We start from the raw sequence: 26,489 nt of genomic DNA, 5'->3' as shown, positions 1-26,489 counted from the left end.
TAAGTTTTGATATTTGGCAGCTTAGGGCATGTCCATATTAATGTGTGTGAGAGGACTACAAATTGTCGGACTGGCTACAAGAAGGGCAAAACAATTAGTCAAATATTGTTGTGTCTGCCATTATTGACAGTCAATAGATATGGAAAAGATGTCTATATCCATAACTGGTCTATAGCCTGCTTATGTCAATGGGTCAAAATGAGTCAAATGTTGACTCTGATATATTTGGATTTAGACATTGATTTGTGTCTTTAATTGAAAAAAAGTGTGTATTATTATTATTACATGTGAACAGTCTAATCAACGAGGGCCATATTGATCTGGTGGTCAACCTGCCCAATAACAACAGCAAGCACCTCCGGGACAACTTCCTGATTCGTAGGATGGCCGTGGACCACGGTGTCCCCCTCATCACCAACTACCAGGTAGGACAATCGCACACGACTATATAGAGTGTTTGAACTGCATTGGTATTTGCATCTGCACTTGTTGCTTATTTAGATAGATGCTAGTTACAGTACGTTGTTCACGGTGCATATGCTAATTACTGTACATTTATATGTACCCTGTTTATGTTTTAAACAGATGCTGGGATTTCTATTCCTGGAATAGTTAGCATGCTATAATGGAAGTCACATTCTCACATTAATACAAGTGTGTGTGTGTGTGTGTGTGTGTGTGTGTGTGTGTGTGTGTGTGTGTGTGTGTGTGTGTGTGTGTGTGTGTGTGTGTGTGTGTGTGTGTGTGTGTGTGTGTGTGTGTGTGTGTGTGTGTGTGTGTGTGTGTGTGTGTGTGTGTGTCTCAGGTGGTGAAGCTGTTTGCAGAGGCCATCCTCTATGCCGGCGAGCTGGACACCACCAGCCTCTTCCACTACCGCCAGAGAGAGAGCCAAAAGAGAGAGGCTCATGGCCTGCAGAAGGTGTAGAGCCCTACCCCTATACCACCACCCAACCACCGTACCCACCCTCATGCCTCCCTCCTCCGACCTCGTGCCACAAGCAGCATGCAGGAGGACCTTGTCACAACCTCAACGGATAAATGCTTTCTGCCACCAAAGCACTGATAGAATAATCCTGATGATGCGAAAGAGTATTCCGCATCTGCTGGAGAACTTTCTGCATGAGGTTGGAAACCACCAAAACTGCTGCGTTTGCTCCTCCAGTGGTTTTTTGGGTTCCGATGCCGAATCATGTTTTTGGAGACTCCTAGAGAGTGATGGGAATGATCATTTGTTGCATTTGACTCGAGTCGTTTCATTCGTGTTCACTAAAATAATATTTGTTCCAATAAGTTATTCACCATTCCGTACTTTCCACACAGAGGAAAATTAACAACTTGAGCAACGATGGACGTTTGAAGAAGTGACCGAATTTGGTTCACGTTCCGCACAAAAGACCGAATCACCTCAAACTAATCGCTCGTAAACGATGACCTATAACTACTCCTAGATTCCAGAGTATCAATGTTTTGACGGATATTTTCTTTAAATCAGTTTGAAAAATAGGTTCAATAACGACGACGCATATATTGGCTGGTCTCTGCTTCGCCACTTAAACCCCACCGTCCTTATTCTGGGAATACAATACAAGAAACGACACTAGTATAGATGGGAGGGACTCCGCTCAACAACGTATAGGGTTTAAGTGCATGGTAGTACAACATGCAGGTGGCCGAGCTTCTTTTTGTTTTTGCGAGACAACTTCTCCTATCTCTCCTCGATAATATTATGTTGCCTGTCTTGTCTCCAAGCCTGTGATGTTATAGGGGGAGACATGGCACCATTGGAGCAGCAGGAGTGACAGCCCAGTCTAGTTACCAGAGCCAGAACACCAGGTACTTTCAGAGGATTGTGCTTCCTGCTATGTTACATGGGATTTTACGCCACGGTTAGAAACACCGCTGTTGCGTCGCCGTATCCTTAAAAGTACAACCACCTATGTACTCTCTTTTTTTGTTTTGTTTAAAGGAATACTATGTAACTTGCCCCTTGTTTACATAACAAAACAACAGTGCTGGGGGGAAAAAGTACTTAAATGCTTTACTTAAGTAAAAGTATCAATATTGCAATATTGGAATAAGTAAAAGTCCAGAATTCAAAATGTACTTGAGTAAAAGTACAAAAGTATTGGCATGAAAATGTACTTAAAGATGTAGTGAAATGGCTTTTTGGGGCATTTTATTTTGACGTTTCAGTCTGAAACGGCAGGCTGCGTTTCTGAACCAATCAGAGCGTTGCATCCCTCCAGGTTATGGGACGTTAGTATCCACGTGAGTCTGTCTGTTTATAAGTTAGAGACTGAGGCAGTCGGCAATAGCTCAGCATGTGTGCTACTAGTATGTGGCTTATTTCTAACCTATTATGTTTTCAGATACATATTTCAGTGTGCTGATTAAGTTTAAAATTAGTAATACACTGTCTGGATGTCATCTTGAATGATATTAAAAACAGAGTAGTTCTGTAATCAAAAGCAGCTGTGTTTGAAGGAACAGCAGCAATGGGAATAAAACAGGTGAAAATTAATTTTATATGCATGCAGGCCTCTCACGTCATCACGCAGCACATTTCCGTTCAAAGGAAGTACCGGTGTAAGTGCCAGTTTGTCAGCTTTCGACCTTTTGTATAACAAACTCACTGATGCACCCATTCTGTGGGTTTAGGTGTACGCAGTAGGAAGAATGTCATTGTCCACTTGGTAGTTGGTACATTCATTTGCTTTGCTTTTATTTCAAGTAAATGCATGGTACAAACATCTTCCATGTTGCTGGTAAAAACCATGTATCCACAAAGTGCATGAATTCCCCACACAGGCTGTCCATAATTAAGCCCTAGGCCTGGAGGCGTGCCCGTCTATGCCCAACCCACTAACCCAATTAACCAAGTAGCTTCAGAATATTCTTGGCTAAATAATAACAATAATAATAATCAAAAAACACAGTGAATTGGCTTCTACAACCGGTAATTAAAATCTGGTTTTATTTCCCATTGTTTTGGCCCATATGATGACCACGGATATGCTCTAAAAGTGTGAAACACATATTTTTCATTTCACTACATCTTTCAAGTACCAAAAGTAATATAAATATAAATACAATATAAATACAAATTATACAGAAGCTCCCATTTCATGTTTTCAAATATATAAAAATATTGTAAAAATATCCGTACTTAAGTACAGTACTTGAGTACATGTACTTAGTTACTTCCCACCACTGCAAAACAATATGTAATGTACCCTTCGTTTCCCTCTAACCACTGCAAAACAATATGTAATGTACCCATCGTTTCCCTCTAACCACTGCAAAACAATATGTAATGTACCCATCGTTTCCCTCTAACCACTGCAAAACAATATGTAATGTACCCTTCGTTTCCCTCTAACCACTGCAAAACAATATGTAATGTACCCTTCGTTTCCCTCTAACCACTGCAAAACAATATGTAATGTACCCATCGTTTCCCTCTAACCACTGCAAAACAATATGTAATGTACCCATCGTTTCCCTCTAACCACTGCAAAACAATATGTAATGTACCCATCGTTTCCCTCTATAACAGCAGTTATCAGCCACGTCAGTAGTGTTTACCAGCAGAAACACACTGCCCTCTCGCTGTGTCTTACTGTAGCTGCCAAAACGTGCTGGGGCATCACCTCACTGCTTGTGTTGGTGGATGGACACGTATTTGGGTATTACCTTTTGAGAGCTAGTCAGTGAGTTCCCGCCGCCTAGTTTGAATCCTTGTTTACAAACAGATAGCCTGAGAAGCTACATAGTATACCTTTAACTTTGACTACTGCAAGGCATTGTTCCAGTGCTACCAATGTCCGGTGGCCATAACCAGATCTTTGTCAAACCCATGTCTTAACATAAATATCTGTTATCAGTTATCACAATGTCTCGATAACAACCATTTAAACGTAATTTCTGAAGTTAGTTTGGCTTCACAAACCTCTGACTGTTCACGCAATGCATTATGGGTAAGATCCCACCAGTGCAGGTCCAGACTAGCATCGTTATATCATGCGAGGACAGCTAGTTTCCAAAAGAGCTCAAAGTCTTACACGTAACTTCAATGTTTACAGTTTTTTAAATCTTTTCACTTTTTGTGTGTATACTTGTGAGAAACAGAAACGGAGCCTGCATTTCTTCATTTGAAGACATCTTGCATCCTCTTCTCTGCATCGAAATCACATATTAAAGTATTGACATGGGATCATGCAGTTTTGTAATTCTGTGTGTGTGTGTGTGTGTGTGTGTGTGTGTGTGTGTGTGTGTGTGTGTGTGTGTGTGTGTGTGTGTGTGTGTGTGTGTGTGTGTGTGTGTGTGTGTGTGTGTGTGTGTGTGTGTGTGTGTGTGTGTGTGTGTGTGTGTGCGTGTGCGTGTGCGCGCGTGCGTGTGCGTGCGTGCGTGCGCTGTTTGTGAGTGCGAGCGTATGCATTAGAAACAAGCAGGTGTTCTTACTCCCACGCCAAAAGCCATGAGCTTGAAACGAGCTACACACTAAATTTCACAGTGTTAATTTAACTCTGAAAGTGTATAAAATGAAAGAAATAATTTACACACTCTGGGAGTTCAAGGAACACTCAGGATTTTCCAGTGCATTCAGGCCAGACATCTCGCCCCTCCCGTTTGTAATGTGAGAGCTGGTGAAAACTTCTGGGAACTCTGATTCGGCCAGACAGCACTGCAGTGTGAATGTGAGCTGCTGTGTTGTCATGCCACAGTCACAATGTGGTACTACTACAACAGCACAGTGTTACTGTGATTTGCGGACATGGAAACAGTGTTAACTACATGAACCCTAGCCGAAATGTGCTTGTAGATCGTCTATTCTCGGCACAGATATTGGTGTAAAAGGAAAAAGGAGTCGGGCCTAGTATAAGACCAATGGGGGATTCCAGTCAACTAAGAATACTGCATGGTCTAAGTCAGTGGTTCTCAACCTTTTCTGTTTCAGAGTCCACTTGAAAATCGGAAAAGTGTTTGCGGAGCACCCATCTGACCACACATCTCACCATCCAGCTGCCGTGTTAAGTGTACTTTATACATCTCAGAGGTTTAGTGGTTTGATGGGGTGGGCACTGGGCAGTGTATTTTCAGAGCATGCTATTTTAATAATCGACTGTGTTCCGGCTTGGATCAATACACTGTAAAAAGAGCTGGGTTATTTCTGTAAACACACTGTTGGGTTGTTTTTACCGAGTCATAATTCTGTGTTTGGGGTACTGTACACACACTGGTGGCGGGTTGATCATGCTGGGTCAAAGCGGTTAAAAGGGCTTCAATTGCAGGAGAACAGCTGGCTGGGTTATTTGTCTTTATTGTTCCATGTTGAACTTTCTGGAAAATGCTAAAGCCATCTTGACAGAGGATATTATGGTAATTTGATATACCTTTTTAACTATTTTAGTTTAAGTTGTAGTGCAAGTTGCATGATATTAAGCTCAACATTTACCGGGTAACTATCGTGGAAGAGTTGTCTGACTTGAGAGCTATAGTGGCGAGATGAGTATTGCATTCCTAGATGCACTAAAGTTATTATTTTATTGAGAACAACACTTGTTTATCAAAGGCTATATCTTGATCCTCAGGGTGATTTTTCAATATTGTTTGGTTGCCAGTGAGCCTTGTTAAGTGTGTGTGTGCGTGCATACGTGTGCATTGTGTCTCAGAGCGAGGTAGAGCCAGGCGGCCTTGCGTTTGGCAGGCAGATGTAAGATGTTCTATCCCCCCAAAAGACAGACAATCCACAGATCTATGCTTCCTTGGGGGTTTACTTTTGGTTTTGGTGATGCTGACTTTTATTTTATTGTTCTTTTTAATTATAAATCAGGCACTGGGACTTGAAAGTGTCTAGAAAGAAAGTTGCGTGACATGAAAAGGGTAATGGTGTTTGCACCGAATATTCTCCAAATGATTAACATTAAGCCTATTAATTTGTTTTAATATCTTGACATTTTCAACTGTATTGCCATACATACGTATGGCATGGTATGGCAGTCATGCTAATGTGCAGGGGTGCGTCAACTAGAACCACTGTGCTAGAGGTTCGGGCCACTACGCGGCACTCAACGCCTACGTCGATCCGATCAATATGCAGATCCCTGAGAACATTTCCTATTTTGGAGATAAAAGGTTATTCTACAGTGACGGAAACCCTTACTGTTCCTTTCTTATTAGAAAAAAATAAATGTTAAATAGTGATCTACATCATAAATAGCAAGTCTGCAGATTTTCACTACTTTTTATGCAACACACATGAAATACAGGGCATTAATTTATGGAACATAAACATAAAAAGTTATAATATAGGGATGTGGCGACGATTGTTTTACCAAAGACTGTTTTACTGCAGGCACAGTAACTAAGCAACAGGGTCGGTACTGCTGCTCCGAGCTCCAATGAGAGGCTCCCCGCGGAAGGCTCATGCACAGCGTACCGTACCTTACCTGGCAAATCCCACTTTGATTAAAGTGTGGGATCGTTAAGTTTCACCTTAGACTGATATGTTGAAAGATTGCTTTTCAAATTAACGGTGCATTTTGCATTCTACTATACGAGTAAAGTGTTCCAAGCTTTCAAAGTGTGCTCTCTCCCATGGGGCTTGGAACAAATTAAAGCCATAACTGCAATCTGATTACCAATCAAAACTGCTTCAGGAAAGTGTCATTAGGGCAGTGTTGTTTTTGGCAGCAAATTTTTGATTTTAGTTTTAGTCTTATAGCTCTTGAATAGTTTTCATTTAGTTTCAGTCACATTTTAGTCACATGAAATGTTTTAGTGTTGTCTAGTTTTAGTCGACTAAATATCATAAGATCCGACACAGGGGTAAGGGGTTGACACTATGGCAGGTAAATAAAATGTTGGGACATGTGGAATTTGCTTTGGAGTTGCCCAAACTGCACGTGCACATTTGAGTGAGGAGTCTGCTATAAACACAACACGAGATATATATATATAAACACAACATGAGATCACGACGCTGGTATCGCCTAACGGTATCGGTATTGGATCGGAAGCGATCATCCCTAGTAGGTGAGTTGCTTGTCATGAAAATCCACTTCAAAACGGTGTAATCGCTTGTTGTAGTGTTGAAAAGTATTCCAAAGTGCCGATCACAAGAACAGAACGGAGCAGGAAGCGCTCTGCACCGTTCCACCCGCTCCATTGTACTCACTTTCCTATCCCTTTGCATGCCGGAGCGACATACTTTTTTGCGATGATGTCATCAAAACGCGTCTCATATCCCATTCTGTCCGGTCGATAAAACTCGTGAATCACAGGGAAAGTGTTCTACAATGAATTAACTCGAGCAACTCAGGATTAGTAGTCAAAGTGTTTTAACCTCAGAAAAACAAGGTTAACAAGATGATATGATGTAATTTCTGAAAGCCAGACGTTGGAGGGACTATAGCGACTAAAATTAGGTGCCCACTCTTCCGGATTACTGACTATTTTCAGCACGCGCGTACAGCGTTGGCGACCCAGTGGTACGACGGGTGTATAAAGCAGGCTGTATGCCACAGCAGCTGCCCGCAGGAACGTTAAATTATGCACTGTTTCAGTGTGCTCCGCTGGCATCAGGGCCTGCTGCTTCTCATGAGGGGAGAAAATCAACCTGGCTAATTGACATGCTTTTGTCACACTGGGCCTCAAATTAATTATCTATGGAGGTGGAAGAGGGGGTGGTTGGGGGTTGGCTGAAGTCAACACAATTGACTCAGTCGCCCGGCGTTGGCCACTAAAATGTCTGGCTTTTTAAATTATGTCTTACAGTATGGCAGCCAAGTCTATGGACGTTGTGTGTGTGTGTGTGTGTGTGTGTGTGTGTGTGTGTGTGTGTGTGTGTGTGTGTGCGCGCGCGCACGAGAGAGAGATTTTTATGTCTGTACTACATTGCAAAAATCTCTAAAAAAAATCTGTTATTTTTCAGAGAGACAGAGTAGCCTGTGCGTGCATGCACCTGTGCGTGTGTGCGTGCTGTTTGAGATGTTTGACATGGTGTCTTTGCTACATTGCAAATGTCTACATTATTTTTCTGCAATTTTTCTGAGAGAACAGGTGTGTGTGTGTAGGAGTGCTACGGTGGGATGCTGGTTCGTGACTACACATTAAAATGTAATTAGGGAGCTGCTTATGCATACATTATGAGTATGGATGAGACACACTTGCACTACTCAGAGGAGCCACCCTGACCTGCCAGACTGCAGGTTATAGCATCTCCTGGCTGCGCAGTGCGCACGTACACACATTAACACACCCACACTGAACGCCCTACTAGACTGAACACAATGCCAGCATTCGTCACAGTCACTGTATGCCAATACTATTACTTTTCAGGGAATTGAATATTTTTTGTCAAAAGCTCTTGTTAATGCTATTAACAAGTATTTATAAAATCCATGCAGACAGACATATCCACTACGTTTCTTTCTTTTCTTTTCAAAAATAGTAAAAAATAGACAATAGTCTCTTATACTGTAGCTACTGTAGCCTACTGACATGGTTTTCTTCATACTTCTCTTAGTCTTCACTTATCCTGAATTTCCCCTGTAAAGTATTCTTTTCCCCCTCCATTGTCGTGCCGGATTTGCCTTTCGTGAGAAGAGGTCAATTCAAACCTGGCACTATTTCACACTTTGTCAGTGACAAAGCTTGGATCCAACTGCTCTAATCCACTGTTGTTTCACTGAAGTGCCACAATGGCAGGCTCTCTGAAACATGGTGGAAAAAGCACTTAAGTAAAAGTATCAATACTGCAGAAACACTCTGTTACAAGTAAAGACAAAGAGTAAAGTAAAAAAAAATCTAAATGCGCAGACTTGGAGACGTTGAAAAGATTTCAGTTCCGTTTGCTTTCGCGAAAGGACATCGACAAATGTGTCAGGTTTGTGACATGCTTGTGAGCTTGTAGATCGGCTATATTTTCGGTGTGTGTGACCCCATTTTACGACTTTTGGCTGGCACACATTCTGGACATGGACAGCCACAGAGCGAGTAGCCATAACGCATAAAATAAAGCGTTATTCTATTGATTAATTTAATGCAAGAGCTATTTCCTTAATGCTAAATCCGATTGCAATGTATTGATTAGGTCAAAGTGGGTGATTTTTAAGTGATGATCTAAAGTGATAGGATTGCACCTCCTTAAATACAAATGTATGAGTTTATTTTCTCCGAAATTTGCTAGTTCATGAACTCAGAAATCTCTGAGATTAATGTAAAAATAATGTGACTTTGAAAAGTCGAGACTGCGAGATTTTACTAAGAAATATCTGACATTAAAGTTGCAAATCTGCAAAGGTAGGAAATGTCCTACCTTAAACAGGGATTTCTGAGTAAAATGTCAGAATATTGCCACGCCCTCCTCTGACCTTTTTTAAATTATTCTTTTCATTATTAGTACACAATTGTACTTAAGTACACTTTCCACCCTTTGGAATGTCACGTGTATCTGTAAATTTGTCGATCTAGTATTCCTGATACTTTTGCTCAGCATTACCCATTACCAAAAAAGCAACATTTGAAACAATGGACAATGACTGAATGAATTTTATTCATATAGCACCTTTCCAAACACATAGTTACTGTACAAAGACAGGTTATAAAACAGTAATCATAAAAGACACAAGCTTTCGGACCAACAGCTACACTGTTAACCCGTTATTCTCTGCAGCACGGTCCTTACTCTATCTGTGCAACACTGCTTATTTACTATTTAGCCTTTGGTAAATATCCATTCTACGCTGCCTCCCCATTAGCCTTAATGGCATTTCCGATGGTGTTCAGCTTAATTTGTTTAATAAGCCGTCAAAAGATCGTCCTATTTGTCATTTGTAGGTGTTTGTACAACACACTGCTGTTGCTGTTGCAGTCCAACCACCTGGTTAGGTTTCACTCACTTCTTAAGTCCACCAGAAGTGTCATGATGTGCCAGTGTGTGCATGGAATGCACACACTTGTCACACCTGTCAGGACACACCTGTCAGGTCGAAATTAACCAAAACTGTTACATTTCAGCAGTGGTGTCGGACTGGGTGGAAAAGTGGGACAGAGAGCTTGGATTATTCACACACACAAAAAAAGTGAGATTGCTTGTCCCAGGGCCCAGAATTTGGTGCTACGTCTGCAATTCAGGATTAAAATTCAAAAATAGCAAAAGTTGCAGATCTGCTACTTTTGATGCTTTTATGTGATGCTGAATTATGTTCAACTAGGGCGTAAACCCCCACAAAAAGTTAAATGCTTCCTGTATCCGTGATCTGTATCCTTAAACACTTATTATTGAGATTCCCAAGTTTGTGTGTGTGTGTGTGTGTGTGTGTGTGTGTGTGTGTGTGAGTGTGTGTGTGAGTGTGTGTGAGAGAGACACACGCAGGCTCTGTACCCAAAAATGCCTGTATTTAGCCTGTCCCCTAGCCTGACACTCAGCCTCAGCCATTTCGTTTCACTCCATTATTTATGACAATAATTTCATTATATTTATTTTCATATTCCATCTGAATTAGTTAAAAGTAAGGCTGCACAATATATCGTTATCGAGGTATGAACATGCACAATATCAGTATCTCAAAAAGGCAACGGTATCGCGATATAGATTTATCGTCGACATATCGATATATCGTCCACTTCTAAAGCCAGCCCTCTGTTTTAGCCTGTGCCCCTCGGAAAATAAACCATCACTCCGTTTGTCCCTCTGTCCTGCACACACGAACACGCACACACACACACACACTAGGGCTGCACGATATATCGAGATATCTGCCATATATATCGCGATATGAATTATATCGCATCGTATCGATATCGAGTCAATCGAGATATCTGCCATATGAATTTTTGTCCATATCGTGCAGCCCTAGTGTGTGTGTGTGTGTGTGTGTGTGTGTGTGTGTGTGTGTGTGTGTGTGTGTGTGTGAGCGAGAGAGCATGCACTAGGCTACAGACATGTGTTTGCTGCACTCGTGTGTGCGTGTCCAAGCAGCAGAGGGAGCGGGTGTGAATGGTTGAGTATCATCTGTATTTTAACGAGGGTATTAATGGATGAGAGGCTCTCGTCTCCTTATGGTTTTCAACCCTGTATGCGAACAGAGAGCAGACTTTATTACTGTGTGTGTGCTGCTGCCAGAGCACATTGCCTCGCCTCTCTAGTGTCAGTGGTGACAAGTGCGTAGGCTACATTTACTCAAGTACTGTGCTTAAACAAGTACAGTTTCAAGGTACTTTTACTTTACTAGAGGTTCTGGTGCCTGAAGCCAATGCCACCACTGCTGCCTGCCACTACGAGAGCCAAAGTGAGACATACTATATTGTTGCTGTCAGGCAGAAACCTCTTATCTCCATATTTTATGATTCCATCCATAATTTCGCTCATACTGCAGAAAAAGTAGCAGATCCACAAGCTTGTTGAACATTTTCAAAACATAATTCTCAACTATCGATTTGTCGGAAAAGTAATAGATATATGATAATCGCTAAGTTAATACTAGATAGTTACAGCCCTAGAACGAAAAAAATAATTAAACGCGGAAAAAAAACTGCACGAACTGAAGTCAAATTGAATAATGGCTCCCATTGTGCAATTTGGACCCAGCACCTTCCCAAGGCAAGGGATGGATGGGGTGGGGAGAGATCAAGCTTAATATACCAACAGTAGCCTATGGTGAAATATTTACTTGGCCCAGATTCATGCTTAATGAGTTCAAAGGAACCAGTTACATAATCGGGGCAGCGTTGAATGTTTAATGCTATCTGGAGTTGTTCCGAACGCACTGCTGAGACCCTGCTCATCTTTCAAATGAGAGTTCATCTCCCATGGCCCCCACCCCCTTCCTTTAGTTTATCCATTTAAGACTGATTTAGTCTGTCGAGCAGAAACCTCCTATCTCCATTTTCTAACTTTTGTCAACTTATTTCCCCCATATATTAAGGCCCTACTTGATCATAACATTGCAGCGTCACATAAAAGCATCGAAAGCAGCGGAATGTAGATTGTACATGCTACATTTGATGCCTTTTTTATTTGAAACCTGAAAAGTAAATGTGAGTTTTCCATTCGACAGAGATGTTAATTGCAACTGTAGACCAGATTACTATGAAAAACAAACCTGTAAAACATGTCGCTCCGTCAGTCAGTCACGCCACCATATATGGCTGTCAGTCCATCACGCCTTGTGACATATTACGCCTCGTGACATCACGCCTCGTGACATGTCACGCCACCATATATGGCTGTCTCCATAATGAAGATCATGACACTGACCTCATCTAACCCTAGTTAACCATACATGGAGAAGACTGGCTCATCACCTAGATCTACTGAAGCCGGCCAACAACTCTCATCTGACCTCAAACCTCAAATCCTTAAGCCCTAACCACACCAAAGGGTCGCCATGCAACTCCTTGGGTCCAAACGGTTGCAAGGAGTTGCATGGTGAGTTGGTGACCCTTTGGTGTGGTTTGGGGCCATTGAATTCCATGTGTTAAATCACTTGCGACAACGTGCGTCAACGTGCAACAGGACATATCACACCGCTCGGACAACACTAAAACTGTCTCGACCCTTTGTTGTGGTTAGGGCTTTAGATCTCCATATATGGAGCTGACCTGTTCTGACATTCCATATGTTGATCTGACCCCCCCCCCCCCCCCCATGCCAAAGCGCCAACGCACGCCCAGCAGTCTGACATCTGCCGTCACCCAGGCGGATGCGTGCACGTGACCTGCTTTTTTCCGTTTACAACAAATGTTTTAGCCAAAAATACACGGCCTACAAGCTCACAACGCGTCGCAACGATCTGCTAGTTTTGCCTAATTGTTCCCCCCAGAATATGGATGATGGGTTCAAGTGGTAAAGAAAATATATTTATAATATATATATTAGAAGACTTCTGAGACTTGCCCGAAATATGAATTCAGGTTGAAAGTGGTTATCGCCTAAAGGTTCTCTGCCAATAGTAAATCTTCAAACTACAGTTTAAGCTTTTACACACCTGACTGTAGGCAGGTGTGACGAACACCAGCGGTCAACAACAAAGAAACAAAGATATGGCCTTCTTCTCCACTTGCGATTAGAACATTCTATTATCAGAGCGAACAACATTCCAGCGCAAGGACCCTCATCATGTTATGTCACAGAACCTGATTAGAATTATCTTTCATTTGCGAGTGAATAAAAGACGTTGCGTGCAGGAGTTCCTTTGATAATTAACTGCCATGTGTGTCTTCAAGAGCCTAATTACATAGAAGTTTGCCTGGTAAATGTCTCTGTTAATTGGCGATGCGGATGCCGGTACAGTGCTCCCCCCTTGTAGTCTGCCTGTTCAGTCTCGGACCAAAGCAGTGCTCAGATCCCCCGAGGCCCTATAAGATAGAGAGTGTACTGTAGGATCTCAGTTTGGACAAGAAGGGGCTTTTGATGAGGCTGGTAAATCAACAAAATGATCCGTTTTCATGAAAGACTTGCGATTCAGTTTTTCCCCCGCTCCTGCTGCTTCCGCCACTTCTTGTGCGCGTCTCCATCGCTGGGGGGCGGAGCGGCAAATGGAGCATCTCGGGGAAGGATAACATCACAGTCTGTCTCTTCAGAGTGTTGTATTTGTCATGAGCACAATGGTTTGCCTGTGTGTCAACAGTCTGCGCAACCTTTCCAAAGCACCTAAATGGTTGCCCTTTATTTTAATGAATACCGAGTCACCTCCTGTAGGTTATTGTTCTTTATAAGTAAGTAGGTCGGATAGGCTTAGTGTTTGCATCAGCAGCCACACCTTCAATCAGCTGAAGGTCCCGGGTTCGATTCCCGCCCACTGTGAATGTGTTCTCTCCATCGTCAGTTCCCATACCCTAGGTGGGGTTGGCGAAAGGGCCTTTCTGTGTGGAGTTTACATCAGCGCCCTATAGAGCGTCCCTCTTTCATGACGACGCCAGGCCCAGGAAATGAATCCCAATGCATTTTTCCCATAGACATTTCAAAAAGTATTTTTTTTAGCGTCGTACGAAGCCAACTCGAGTCGTGACAAATCATGACAACAAACACAATATTTTGGACCAAACAAATAATTACAAAGAAGAAAAACGACAAAAAAAGTGTTGCCGTTTTTTTTTAAGTCTTTGTTTGACCCAAAACATTGTGTTTATTGTCTTGATTTGTCACGACAAGAGTTGGCTTTGTCCGTGGCGTAAACGTCTTTAAATAAATACTTTCTGAAAAGTCTGAGGAAAATGAACGGGATTTCTCTTCCGGGTCTTTTGAGGGGGAGGGACTGCGACGCTCTATAGGTGGGGTGGGTCTAGTCTAGTTAGTAGTATTATTTTATGGTTATTTTTTGGTTGTTTTTTTCATCTGCTGTTAGTAGTCATGGTTGTCAGTTCCCACCTGGTTGTGTGGGAGTTCTGACTGCTCCAGGCTGTACTGAATAACTTTTCATAATGTCTTGAAGCTAGGACTGAAGTCTAACGCATACAGGTCATCAGGTGTTTTGTCTCCTCCAAAGAAGATGATACGATCTCTCACTGTATATCAATTATTTTAAGCCTAGAATCAAGCCATCAGCCAGGATGTTGAGTTGGCGGTGCCCGGGCTCGAACCCATGATCTTGTGGTCTAAAGGCAAGAGCTCTCTCAACTGAGCTACTCGGACACTATGAATATGGTGGCGGATATGGTGACACTTTGTTGTGCATTACAAAAATAGCAGATCTATACAAGCTCAAACTGTGATACATGCACAAGGCAGACTGCCGTAGGTTCCACCCCTTCGCTGCTCGCTCTCAATGTAAGTGAATGCCAGACATTCACATGTGCCTGTACCCTGTAACCTACATCATCCTATACGGCCTATACGCTACATCATCACAACATATGCCTGTACCCTACATCAATGGTGTGTGTGAGTTGTCCAATATATGTGTGAACACAGTTACACAAGCCACAGCAGAATTGGGTTTAGTGTCTTCAACAGTCCATATAAACGAAAGAAACTGCAGGTAGAGGTATATCCCTAGTGCTGTTATAGGGCTTTGCAATGGCTTACTGCAGTTTTAGTAGGCTAGACAGGTGCATGTGCATGCGTGTGTGTGTGTGTGCGCGCGCGTGCACTTTCTTTCCCAGCTAGCACACGGCACACCTCATCTTTGACATTCCAGACGAAGCTTGAGCTAAAGCCTTGGTTGGCCCGTACAGGGAAATCTGCACGACGCCACCGGAATATTAAAGCCACCTCTCCATCATGTGTAATTGCAGCCCCTTCAAGCTAAACAATGGATGTGATGGAAGCTCGACGCAGTTTTGTTATGCTGATTGCAAAACGCACCCTTTGGAGCCTTCAATCTCTCCCAGCCCACCCTCAGGGCCTGGATGCCAAGACATTACAAAAGGGAAAGCTTTGCCATTACTCGTGATTCTCTCGCAAAGCATTCCAAGTTGTGCCTTAACAAGCGATGTTTGCCATTTAAACGGCGTAATTTAAGTCAGCTTGTGAAGTTGTAGCTGAAGTAGCCTTATTAGGTGATGAAGAGGTGTGTGTGTGTGTGTGTGTTTGTGTCGTCCAAGTTGTTGTGTCATAATCATTATTTTGTGTTATGTGCTGCTCGTCGGAGATGCCACAGCTGTCCTGTCGTTTTGAGGGTCCAGCCTTCTCTATAATCAGCCGGGGAGTCATGAGACTCATTGGGAGCAGATTGTGCTCATGTTAAAATGAGCTCTGCTGTCCTTTGTAGCACACATGTAGTCATTCTGGCTCAAAGAGTTATTGGCTGCAGCTGTTGCACCTCTCCCTTCTCTCCAGTCTCCACACATGAGTTATCTATTCATCCAGCCCTCAGTCTCCATGTGCTTTAAGTTAAACAGAATTATAGATATAGATTTAGTTGTTTGTTTGTTTTCTTCCGCACACTTGAAGCAATTCAAGTCCCTGCGACATACTCCTTGGTATACTTGCACATCAAACTGCCTCATGCTAAAATGGAACAGCACCTATGGGCCACATGGCTCGGGAACTGTTGCTTACCAACGCTAATTACCAGTACTTTTTTTTGCAATTTCTTCAGATATAAAAACTGTTTTTTGTTTAGTTTTTTCATTATGTCTGCTAAGATGAACATGCCCAGCTGTCATTACAGCATCTTTAAGCAGTAATAACTTGAATATTAACCACTTGAGCCATATTTTTCATGTGGCAAGTAGTGAATATGTGGCCAGCCTTGGTCTTCTCGCACATGCACGTTTTTCAGCAGAGCATAAGAACATTCGTTTTCTTTATAAAATAGCAGAATTTCTAGCTGGCAGAAATGGACACGACCTGTATGGGCCGGGTAGGCGGGTACCTGTATAGACCTGTAGTCATGTCATGATCCAAGGAATCCAGGGGGAAATAATTGGTGGATTGTACGACCTACGGTTCAAGAGGCCAAAACGTGAAGAGGCATATGTTGTAGTGCCACCACTTTTGTGTGTGTGTGTGTGTGTGTGTGTGTGTTTGTGTGTGCGCGCGTGTGTTCACGCGCAGTGAAGGGCTTCCTGTACAGAAGTCCTTGTCTGGAGTGTGTTGTTACACAAGCTATTGATTATGTGTTATATGGTCAATTAACTGATTGACTCTCCTGCGCTTATACAGTAGTGTAGCAAACAGGGAGAAAATAGGAGACGGACGGTTCAACCCTACTGTGGTGAGCACAGTTGGCCAGAAGTCTAAGAACAGGCCCGTTCCAAGAAATAGAAAAATAGTTCCGAAATAGTGTTTGTTGAGAAGGCTGTCATTGACTCCAATGTATTCCACTCAACTCTCGCCTGCAGTTTGCCTTCCAGTGCGACGGATCTGCTGGAATGGCTGGATAGCGAAAATGATGTAGGTGACCGTTACCTTCTTCCTAATTACCTTGGCCAGTTCTAGGAAATTAACCGCTTTCTCAGTGTTGACAGATTTTCTGTTCATTTTCTGACATTTCCACTGCTTGACCAGTGGTGGAAAAAATACACAAATGTTTTACTTAAGTAAAAGTATCAAATAAAATACTGCAATATAGAAATACTCAAAGTACAAATACCTAAACATTTTTACTTATTTTATACAGTATGAGTAAGTAAACATAGGCCTACTAAGTTACTTTCCACCACTGCACTTAACACAGTGCTATGTTCAATGAATACCCCCCCAGAATAGGGACACTATAGGGTTCACGTAAAAAAAATAAGTATGCGCCATTTGTAACGCAAATAAAATGTAGTTAAAATACCATTCCTCATCCTAACATAATATGACCATGTCGTTTTGATATCTTATTTGTTCCATGTTTGAATATTCTTTCCTAACAGCTAGGTCAGGTTTATACAGAAGATTCATCAGCCAACGCTGGTTCCATGTGAACACTCAGAGGGATCCCCTTGACTGTTCACATGGAACCAAATGGCAAAATAAAAAGGACAACATTGTCCAGTACAAGCCAGCATGGCGTTGGCTGCTGGGCTGATGAATCTTCTGTACAAACCTGACCTAGCTGTTAGGAAAGAATATTCAAACATGGAACAAATAAGATATCAAAACGACATGGTCATATTATGTTAGGATGAGGAATGGTATTTTAACTACATTTTATTTGCGTTACAAATGGCGCCTACTTCTCCTAAATACTATTAAAAAATGTATATACATTATATATATATATATTAAGGCTGTAAAGGAACGTCCAGAGCATCTGTCACTGTGTAGCACACAGTCATGATTGAACAACACCAGAGAATAGCTTGTGCACTGTAGCTTCCCATGCATGCTTGGCCGTTTTGGTAGCTTTTTGTCGCTGCCAGAGTGAACGCAGAATGACGATAAACACAAATGCTGGAATATCTGTTGGCATTTAGCAGCTGTCTGGGATTTGCACACAGATATGCATACTGAGCATTGTGAAGCCTCATCCTTTAGCCACCGATTTGGACTGACGTCTTTTTAATTCGCTCTGCACTTTTATGGTGGTCAAGTGTTGACTAATAGGCCTAATTTGTGAATCTGTCTTAATTGCTGTGTGAAAGTCGGCATGGCTGATTTTCCCCTCTGCAGATCTGGATGTGAACAAAGTGATGACAATGCTGCTCTGCACAATGGTTATCTTCATATACTGTAGTGTATGCCATCGCTGTCAGGCAGAAACCACTTATCTCCATGTTTGGACTTTTTGTTTTTCGTAAATTAACGCCTGGCCTACTTGATCATTCTGCAGTGTCACACCAAAGCATCAAAAGTTGCAGATCCATAAGCTCGTTAAGCTGGCGCAAAGTGACACATTTTGAAAAGCAACCGTTTTGGACATAAGAGGTTTCCACCCGACAGAGACGATGCACTAATTAAGGGTTTGATGGTCAACGGTAATATATCGCTATCTTACCTCATTTCACGACTCGTGACATATTTGTTAGAGATCAAGTCATTGTATCATGAACAGAGAGATAGAACATGAAAATGGATCGAGGCCTGATTTGGATTGCCTTGAGTTTATTCAGTAACACGCCTCCCCACCTTTTACACACAGAAAAGTGTTAAAAAAAATCAAATCATGTAGTTACTTATTATTTTAAAGCCGACAAAATAAAGAAAGGTTTTTAGAAGCACTTCTAACAGCCTGAAAGCAAAGGGGCTTTTGGTGTCCAGTGAACTTGTGAAGCAATACCATTTGTTCTAGATGTAAGGAGAGGACAGGAGAGAACTCGGAAGCATCCTGCTCGGAGAGTCTACACTGTGGAAGTTCTCCACAGCTCTCTCATAGACCTGCTTTATTTCTGCTCCTTGGCCTATGCTGCATTCTTCAACCACCAGAGACATTCCTTTTAGATGGCTGCCTCCCTGGGATCTCAGCGTCTCATCTGAGACAAAACAGGATTTGGCCTGTAGAAACCAAACCTGAAGACTATTTTCAAATTTCTACTGGTCTCAGGAGAAACCAGGAGAGGGAGAGAGAGACACACCAAAGATCCGACATGCGGAAATCACCCGTCACTCCCAAACATGCGAACATATGAAATCTATGCAAAAGTTGCATCTGCAAAACAATGTTATAATATACAATATGTAGTGGTGACCATGGGACCATGCTTCATCTCTCAGCTAAGGGGTCCTTGGCCTGGAAAAACATGGAAGACCCCTGGTGTGCAGAGACACTTAGGCCCACAGATTATTCCTCTTTTACACACCCACCCACCCTCCAAAGGCCGAAACCATGGACTGTGTGACCATCAACTGTTTATGCGTGCGGACATCAAAGACATTGGCAGCAGGGGGGCAGCCCTGGGAATACATCTCAACATCTCCAGCATTACCCTCTACCTTGTGGCACTTCGAAAACTCATTAATTGGACACTACATGTCAGCACGATCCTCCAAATTGTAGTGGGAGTCTGCATGGGTATACTGACTTATATAGCCAGTTGACCAACTGACCAGCTGAATTGGCAAGTCAGTTGCCTCAATCCTTTTCAAGTACCCCCAAGTGAATGTGTATTTCGCCACAGAAATTAAAATTTAAAACAATAATATATATTTCTACAAGCTCACAACCCGCTAGGGCTGCACGATATGGAAAATAGTTCATATCTCAGTATTTATGCCAAATATTGAGATTTCCATACGATATGATACGTAGCTTGCGGAGTTAGTTCAGTCAGATATACTCGAGCGGCTTCATGCTATACTCAAGGGCGCAAACATATCGAGGAGTTCATTTGCAGAATGACTAATAATTGGTGTATACAGTGTTTGCAAGACCCACATGTCAGACGCTGATGTGGCAGCCAGCTGACCAATTGGGTGGGGTATTTAAGCTCACCTAGACTGCATGCTTTCTTCCTGCCTTCCTTCTGCATATGGTTCCTGGTTGTTATGTGACTAGACCTGTACGTGCCCTGCCTACTTGGGAACGATGCAACTTCGGAATCTAATGATATACGTTGTCATAGCACCCGTTTAAACTGTCAGCCGGTGTCCCACATGGAGATCTGTGTATGTTGTTATGTGATGTTTGCTCCCACTGCCATCCCAGCACCACCGGTGGGCTCTGCTATTTCTGTTCCCCATGGGGGGTTGTTATTGTATATCTATCTCCCTGTTCTTAGTGTTTAATGATGGTGTTAAATTGTGCCGAGCACTCGAGCAGGGAGAAAAATGTAGCAGAGCCGAACACCAAGATAAAATATTATATGCACACTTGTATTTTCATTCTATAATACATATTGGTTAAATCTATCCGTGAGTTATCTGACTGAAATGATATTAGTTAAAATGTTATATTCTACATTTGAAGTGTTGCAACATTGAAAACTAAACTATTGAAAAACTGCATAATAACAAGTCAATATCACTCAACGATATATCTATATATTGACAATATATCATATAGCGATACCGTTGCCTTTTTGCGATACTGATGTTGCGCATCTTCATACCTCTAACGATACTATATCAATATATTGTGCAGCCTTACAACCCGCACTCGGCTATTATCAATTATCTGATGTAGTAGACCCTAGATAGAAATTGTAATTCACTGATAATTTACCATTCACTTTAGTTTTTTAGACTGAAGAACAGCTGAACGTTAGGCCTACGTACCAGGGAGAGCAAAAAGAGCGCTGGGTCCGCTCCGCCCACTTCCAATATGCTACATTCATTTCATATTAGAAGGAAACAAAGGTTTTAAACTAATTGGTAGTAACTAGTTAGTGTTAGCTGAAACATCTGAATGAGACCACCATTTCTGTCTCTTTCCCTGTGTATTTCAGACGAGAACTGTAAGGTCTGTAAAGTGCCTTTGCCTCAACCCCCAAAAATATCTGCAATCTCCAGGCCATGGCATTAGTGTATGCCAGTAAGTCTGGCTTCTAATGACTTCCACTCAATTAAAGAAACATTATAATTAAGGCTCTGTTTCTGATTATTGTCTTTTCTATTAGCCTCATTTGAGGTCATATTTCAACACAAGCCTTATCCCTGGTGTGTGACTGTGTGTGTATGTATGTGTGTGTGTGTGTGTGTGTGTATGTATGTATATATATATAGAATAGACTCCGTCTTAATATTAGTGAGGCCCTTCCAATTATTGCTTAATGTAGCATGGCTTCGTAGAGGAACACCGGTCCATCGGACGAAATCAGGCACTTTATTTTTCACTGCATATGAGATGGCTTTCCCTCACAGTGTGCTCCCAGCCTACTTAGGCCTGTTATTGCCCCGTTATTGGCCCTCCGACTGCAGCAAAGAGAGGAGTTTGGAGGCGAGGTGTGTGGATCTCAACTCCTGATCAATACTCCTGATTCACTGGTCCATGCGTCATGTATGTACAGTCAGGAACATGCAAAGCCAAGGAAAAGGCCTATATGTGGCATTGATTTATTTAACTTTAACTAGCAATACCACCATGTAGATAAGATATACTCTGTTAAAAGTAAAAGTATATTTTGACTCAGTCCAGGTCCCACATTGTAGCCATGCTGATTCTGTGTGGATACCGAGATCCACATCACTTTTTAGTTTCGGCTGCTACTGCTATACTTTTGTGTGATGCTGTAGTATGATCAAGTTGGGCGTTTTGGTTGAAATATGGAGAAGATACATTTCTGCCAGATATATTTCTGAAAAGCAGGACGAGTGGCATATGTCTCCAAACGGGGCAGGACTAACTCAGTTTAGAAGAAGAGGAACTCAGTCAATTCTCTCTTTTGCTATGTCCATTTTTAGCTTTCCTCCAGTTCTTTTGTTTTCTTGCTCTAATGATATGTAGCTTGCAGTTGCAGAGTTAGTTCAGTCAGATATACTCGAGGGGTTTCATGCCGTGCTCAAGGGCACATTCATATACTCAAGGGGTTAATATGCTGCATTACGAAGTGGGTGTATTCAGTGTGCGCAAGACCCACATTATTCGCTGATGTGGCAATCAGCTGACCAACTGGGCGGGCTGCTTAAGCTCACTAGACTGCATGCTCTTCCTGCCTTCCTTCTGTTTATGGTTCCTGGTTGCTGTTATGTGATGTTTGCTCCCACCACCACCCCAGTACCACCGGTGGGCTCTGTTATGTATGTTCCCCATGGGGGTTTTTATTGTATATCTATACCTGCTCTTAATGTTTAATGATGGTGTTTGATAGTGCCGAGCAGGGAGAAAAATGTATCGGAGCCGAACGCCAAGATAAAATATTATATGCACACTTGTATTCTCATTCTATAATAAATATTGGTTAAATCTATTTGTGAGTTGTCTGACTGAACTTGTATTTCTTTTCTCAGTCCCCAGTTCCTTCCTCTGTGTGACTCCAGTGCTCCTAGAAGCTGAAGCGGAGGTATCAGCCAGTGCATCCATGCAAGCATCCATTAGGCAAAAACCAATTTCACACCAAGCCAATTTCATAAATATGGAGTACGGCCCTGTGGCATCAGGAGCGGGGAAGCTTACGGCCCTTAAAGGTATAACGAATAGGATTTGTTGGTCGCGGTTTGGAAACACAACATTCACAATGTTGGCTCCTCCTCTCCACCAGCTCAAAGAGATCCAGACAGTTGCTCAGGTGGCGGCAGTGCGGCACCAGTCCAGATAGCAACATATGAGTCAATTGGTGATGAAATAGGCAGAAATATTGAATCCATGTTGAATGCAAACTTAGATTTGTTTGTAACCTTAACCCAACCTTAGCCAATCAGATCGCAGTAAAAATGTGGATTAGTCCAAAAAGGGACATATAACTCTCATAACTCCTCAAACTATTGAAAGTGGACTGGTCCAGTCTGAGAGGTAGTAGGCTACCTTGATTTGCTGTGCAGCGCTCTGTCTGTGGCTGACTAGCTAAGAGGGTAAAACACATCCCTGCAACTGTGGATTTGCTGCTCTCAACTTGATCAAAGTGTCAGACAAGATAAGACACAACAAATCGTAGTTCTTTGTAGTATGCTTGCTGCATGTGTGAAAGCAGCAGATACCCACGGGGATTGCGGGTAAAAAAAGGTAGTGGCCCCGCACTATTGAGCGCTTGACGGCGCCACTGGTAGCCTGCAGTGCACGCCTGCACGGAGGACCCACTTATGAACTAAAAAGTTTATAAGAAATTTGTAGGCCTATTGATTTTTTTATTTTTTTATTATCAGGCAGCCCAAGAATCAGACACATAGGGTCGGGTTCAAACTCCATATTGAAGATCTCATTCAACTGCTGCACAATACCCAACCAGTATTAATCATATGTCATGACCATATACAGTGAATATAATTTCCCTCTTCAATGTTACACTTAAGACGGTGTAGAGTAGGAGGTAGAGTAGGCGAAGGCTAGGTGAGATCTGTAATCGGTGTATGGTTCTTAGCTGAATCGACCAAGCTCTATTACAATACACACAGAAAGTTGTTTGGCATTTTCAAATATTTCACACCAAACCTCGTCTGTAATTTCCTCTTGCATCTTGTGTGTCAACAGTTGTATTGGATCTTAACAGGTCATACAGAATACTTATAACGCCTCTTGTAAAATGCATTGTCAGTACTATCTCTCAATTGGAGAGGTAGTACTCTGCAGTCTGCACTGTACTGTACTCGCTGTACTGTACTGTGCTATTGTAATAGTTATAGTGCACAGTGTGAAGCTACACAGCGCCACTTGAAGGTAATTGTCACAGCACAAGCAGTATTGCATGACTGTTCCTACTCCAAACAGACATACACAGGGACATAGGACACACACGGGCCGCAGCCAGTCATTGGAGTTTGATTTGATTTGATTTGATTTATTTAGAAAAGCAATTATAATACAACATTATAATCAGCGATTCAAGGATTACACAGTAAAGTCCAAAGACTTATTTCCACTGGGGTCCTCTCACACTGAACAATACTTTGAAATACATAACAGTACATATACATTACTTACACAACACCACAAGTACATCCCTATCCATCCCTCTAGGATGACCCTTTATAGGGGAACCTTTTCCAGTAGCCATTTTTTAGTCTTCTGTTTAAATGTCCTCAAATTGTAGGTCAGTTTAACGCTGGATTCCAGGCTATTCCACTGTGTGGCTCCTATATAAATGAATGAGCCTTTGCCCACTTTACTTTTAAAAGCAGGGAGCACCACATCTGCAATACTGGCTCTGGTGAAATGGTTGTGTACCTCGTTTACCTGCCTGAAACATGTTCTTAAAACTTCTGGGACCTCTCCGTATTTAATTTTATGGACCATGTTAAGTCTAGCGATTGTAACCTTTGATTCTACTGGGAGCCAGTTCAGCTCTCTGAACTGGTTCCTTCCTATATGGGTTCTGGGTTCCATCCCTAGTATAACCCTGATCAGTCTATTTTGAGCTGACTGTAGCTTTGTTTTAAAAGACTTAATCAAGCCCTCGAACCACGATGTACACGCAAAATCAAAGTGGCACAGGATAAGGGAGTTGGCCACCACTAATTTTGTCTCCCTATCCATGTATCTTGCTGTTCGAGCTAGAAACTTAGTCAGTCCGGAGACCTTGTTTAGCACCTTGCTGGCCATATTTCGGCCGTCTAAGTTACCCTCTAAAATACAACCCAGGTATTTCACTGATGATTTTGCTGCTATGAATTCCGAATTTATTTTGATCTTGAAGTCTGTGCTTCTTCCTAATTTGATTTTCGAGCCAAAAAGAATTGATTCTGTCTTCCCTGAGTGTAAAGATAATTTATTATCTATAAGCCAGGAACTAACATTAGCTACTTCCTCACTTAGGGAGCTTTCTAATGTGGTTTGATCCTTGTGGGACATTAGCAGTGCAGAATCATCAGCGTACAGGAACAAATCACAGTTACAAGCATCTGTCATATCATTCACGTACACTGAAAATAGGGCTGGACCTAGAATGCTTCCTTGTGGAACTCCACATTCCATGGTGTTTGGGTCAGATAATATGCCATTCACCTCTACCCTTTGTTCGCGCCCTGTCAGATATGATTTGAACCATTTACATGTTGCCCTGTCTGCCCCCAGGGCCTCAAGCTTGCTCAGTAACCTACAGTGGTTCACTGTGTCGAATGCTCGCCGTAAATCCAGCAGCACCATTCCACAAAGTTTTCCATTGTCAACTTCTTTCCTGATTTGTTCTGTTAAATATAGTAAACATGTGTCGGTTGAGTATGATTTTCTAAAGCCAGATTGGAGTTTATACATTAGGTTATTCCTATTTAGGTATTCATTTAGTTGTTCATTAATTATCTTCTCGAATATTTTTGATACAGAGCTCAAAATTGACACCGGTCGGTAGTTACCGGGGTCATTTTTGGCTCCTTTTTTGTACAGGGGGAGTATTTTAGCCTTTTTTAGATCTTGTGGGAAGACACCCTGTTCTATTGATCGGTTGAAGATGTGAGTGATATATGGAGCTATCTGTCCTGCTGCATCCCTTAAAAAGAGAGGAGATATACCATCCAGACCTGTGGCCTTTGCACAGTTAATCTTGGAAAGCATCCCTGAGACTTCCTCCACTTCCACCTTCTGCAGGGAGAATGAGTTAGAGGTCACCCCCTGGTTCTCATAGAAGTTCCTAACCCTATTACTGTCAAAAATACCCGGAGAAGCCGGCAATTTGGCAACCAGCTCTGCTGCTACATTAGTGAAATAATTATTGAATTGGTTTGCCACTATTTGCTTATCAAAAACCATCTCATCATTGATCTTTAGGCCGATCTTGCTGCCTTTATTATTATTTACTTTATTACCTGCTCCTAGCTCTTTTAGGGTTTTCCAGAGTTTTTGTGTGTTACCTTTATTCTCCATTATCTGATCTTTATAGTGGGTCTGTTTTGCCTTATTTATGAGCCTCTGGGTCTCATTTCTTAGCTTCTTAAAAAGAGCAAAATCTTCTACTGATTCGGAATTGCGGTAAGATTTATGGGCTCTCTCTCTGGCCCTGATGGACTCCAATATTTCATTACTAAACCAGCGACTAGACCTCTGTTTAGTTCTCACCTGTCTGAGGGGTGCGATTGCGTCAATGGCTTGGGTGAATTCCTTCCCAAAAGCCTCCCAAGTTTTATTGACACAGCCTCCCGTTAAAACTGGTGTCCAGTCCCTTTTTCCTATTTGTTCTGTGAATTTGTCCACAGAGTAATTTTTAAGAGTCCTCGCCAGGACAGTCTTATGGTCATTGTATGTATCCCTTACTATTTTTCTTGTGCAGAATGTCATATAATGGTCGCTAATGCCATACTCTATGGTTCCGCTCTGTGAAATGTTTGTGACATCTGAGACTAAGATAAGATCTATTATGGTTTTTGTTGTTTCACTTACTCTAGTAGGTTGTTTGATTAGTTGCTTAAAACCATAGGAGTTACACAAATTTTCAAACACTTTCATTGTAGGGTGGGTATGTTTAGATACATCGGTATTCATATCTCCCATCAGATTGATCTCCATTGAATCAGCCACGTTGGATAACACAGAGTCCAAAGAATCATAAAACTCTGTCTGATCTGGAGGTCTATAGCAAGCCCCAAATAGTAT

General features: G+C 42.1%; 1 protein-coding gene across 1 annotated transcript in view; it reads left to right on the top strand.

Moving 5' to 3' along the window:
• Nucleotides 1–22,569, top strand: part of cps1 (carbamoyl-phosphate synthase 1, mitochondrial) — a gene marked incomplete at both ends in the record, with an annotated part of 94,588 nt that extends 72,019 nt beyond the window's left edge. Inside the window, 8 exons of the mRNA XM_080785933.1 lie at nucleotides 296–425; nucleotides 806–921; nucleotides 1,765–1,833; nucleotides 18,669–18,724; nucleotides 19,194–19,388; nucleotides 20,761–20,774; nucleotides 21,176–21,311; nucleotides 22,262–22,569. Of these exons, the coding sequence (XP_080642059.1) occupies nucleotides 296–425; nucleotides 806–921; nucleotides 1,765–1,833; nucleotides 18,669–18,724; nucleotides 19,194–19,388; nucleotides 20,761–20,774; nucleotides 21,176–21,311; nucleotides 22,262–22,569 (1,024 nt within the window). The remainder of the gene's footprint in view (nucleotides 1–295; nucleotides 426–805; nucleotides 922–1,764; nucleotides 1,834–18,668; nucleotides 18,725–19,193; nucleotides 19,389–20,760; nucleotides 20,775–21,175; nucleotides 21,312–22,261) is intronic.
• Between the last annotated feature and the right edge of the window lie 3,920 nt (nucleotides 22,570–26,489).

Source organism: Protomyctophum bolini (assembly GCF_963924005.1).
Source record: "Protomyctophum bolini genome assembly, chromosome: 16".
Classification (NCBI taxonomy): domain Eukaryota; kingdom Metazoa; phylum Chordata; class Actinopteri; order Myctophiformes; family Myctophidae; genus Protomyctophum; species Protomyctophum bolini.
The sequence above is the reverse complement of the archived record's forward strand: the minus strand, read 5'-3'. Positions and strand labels throughout refer to the sequence as shown.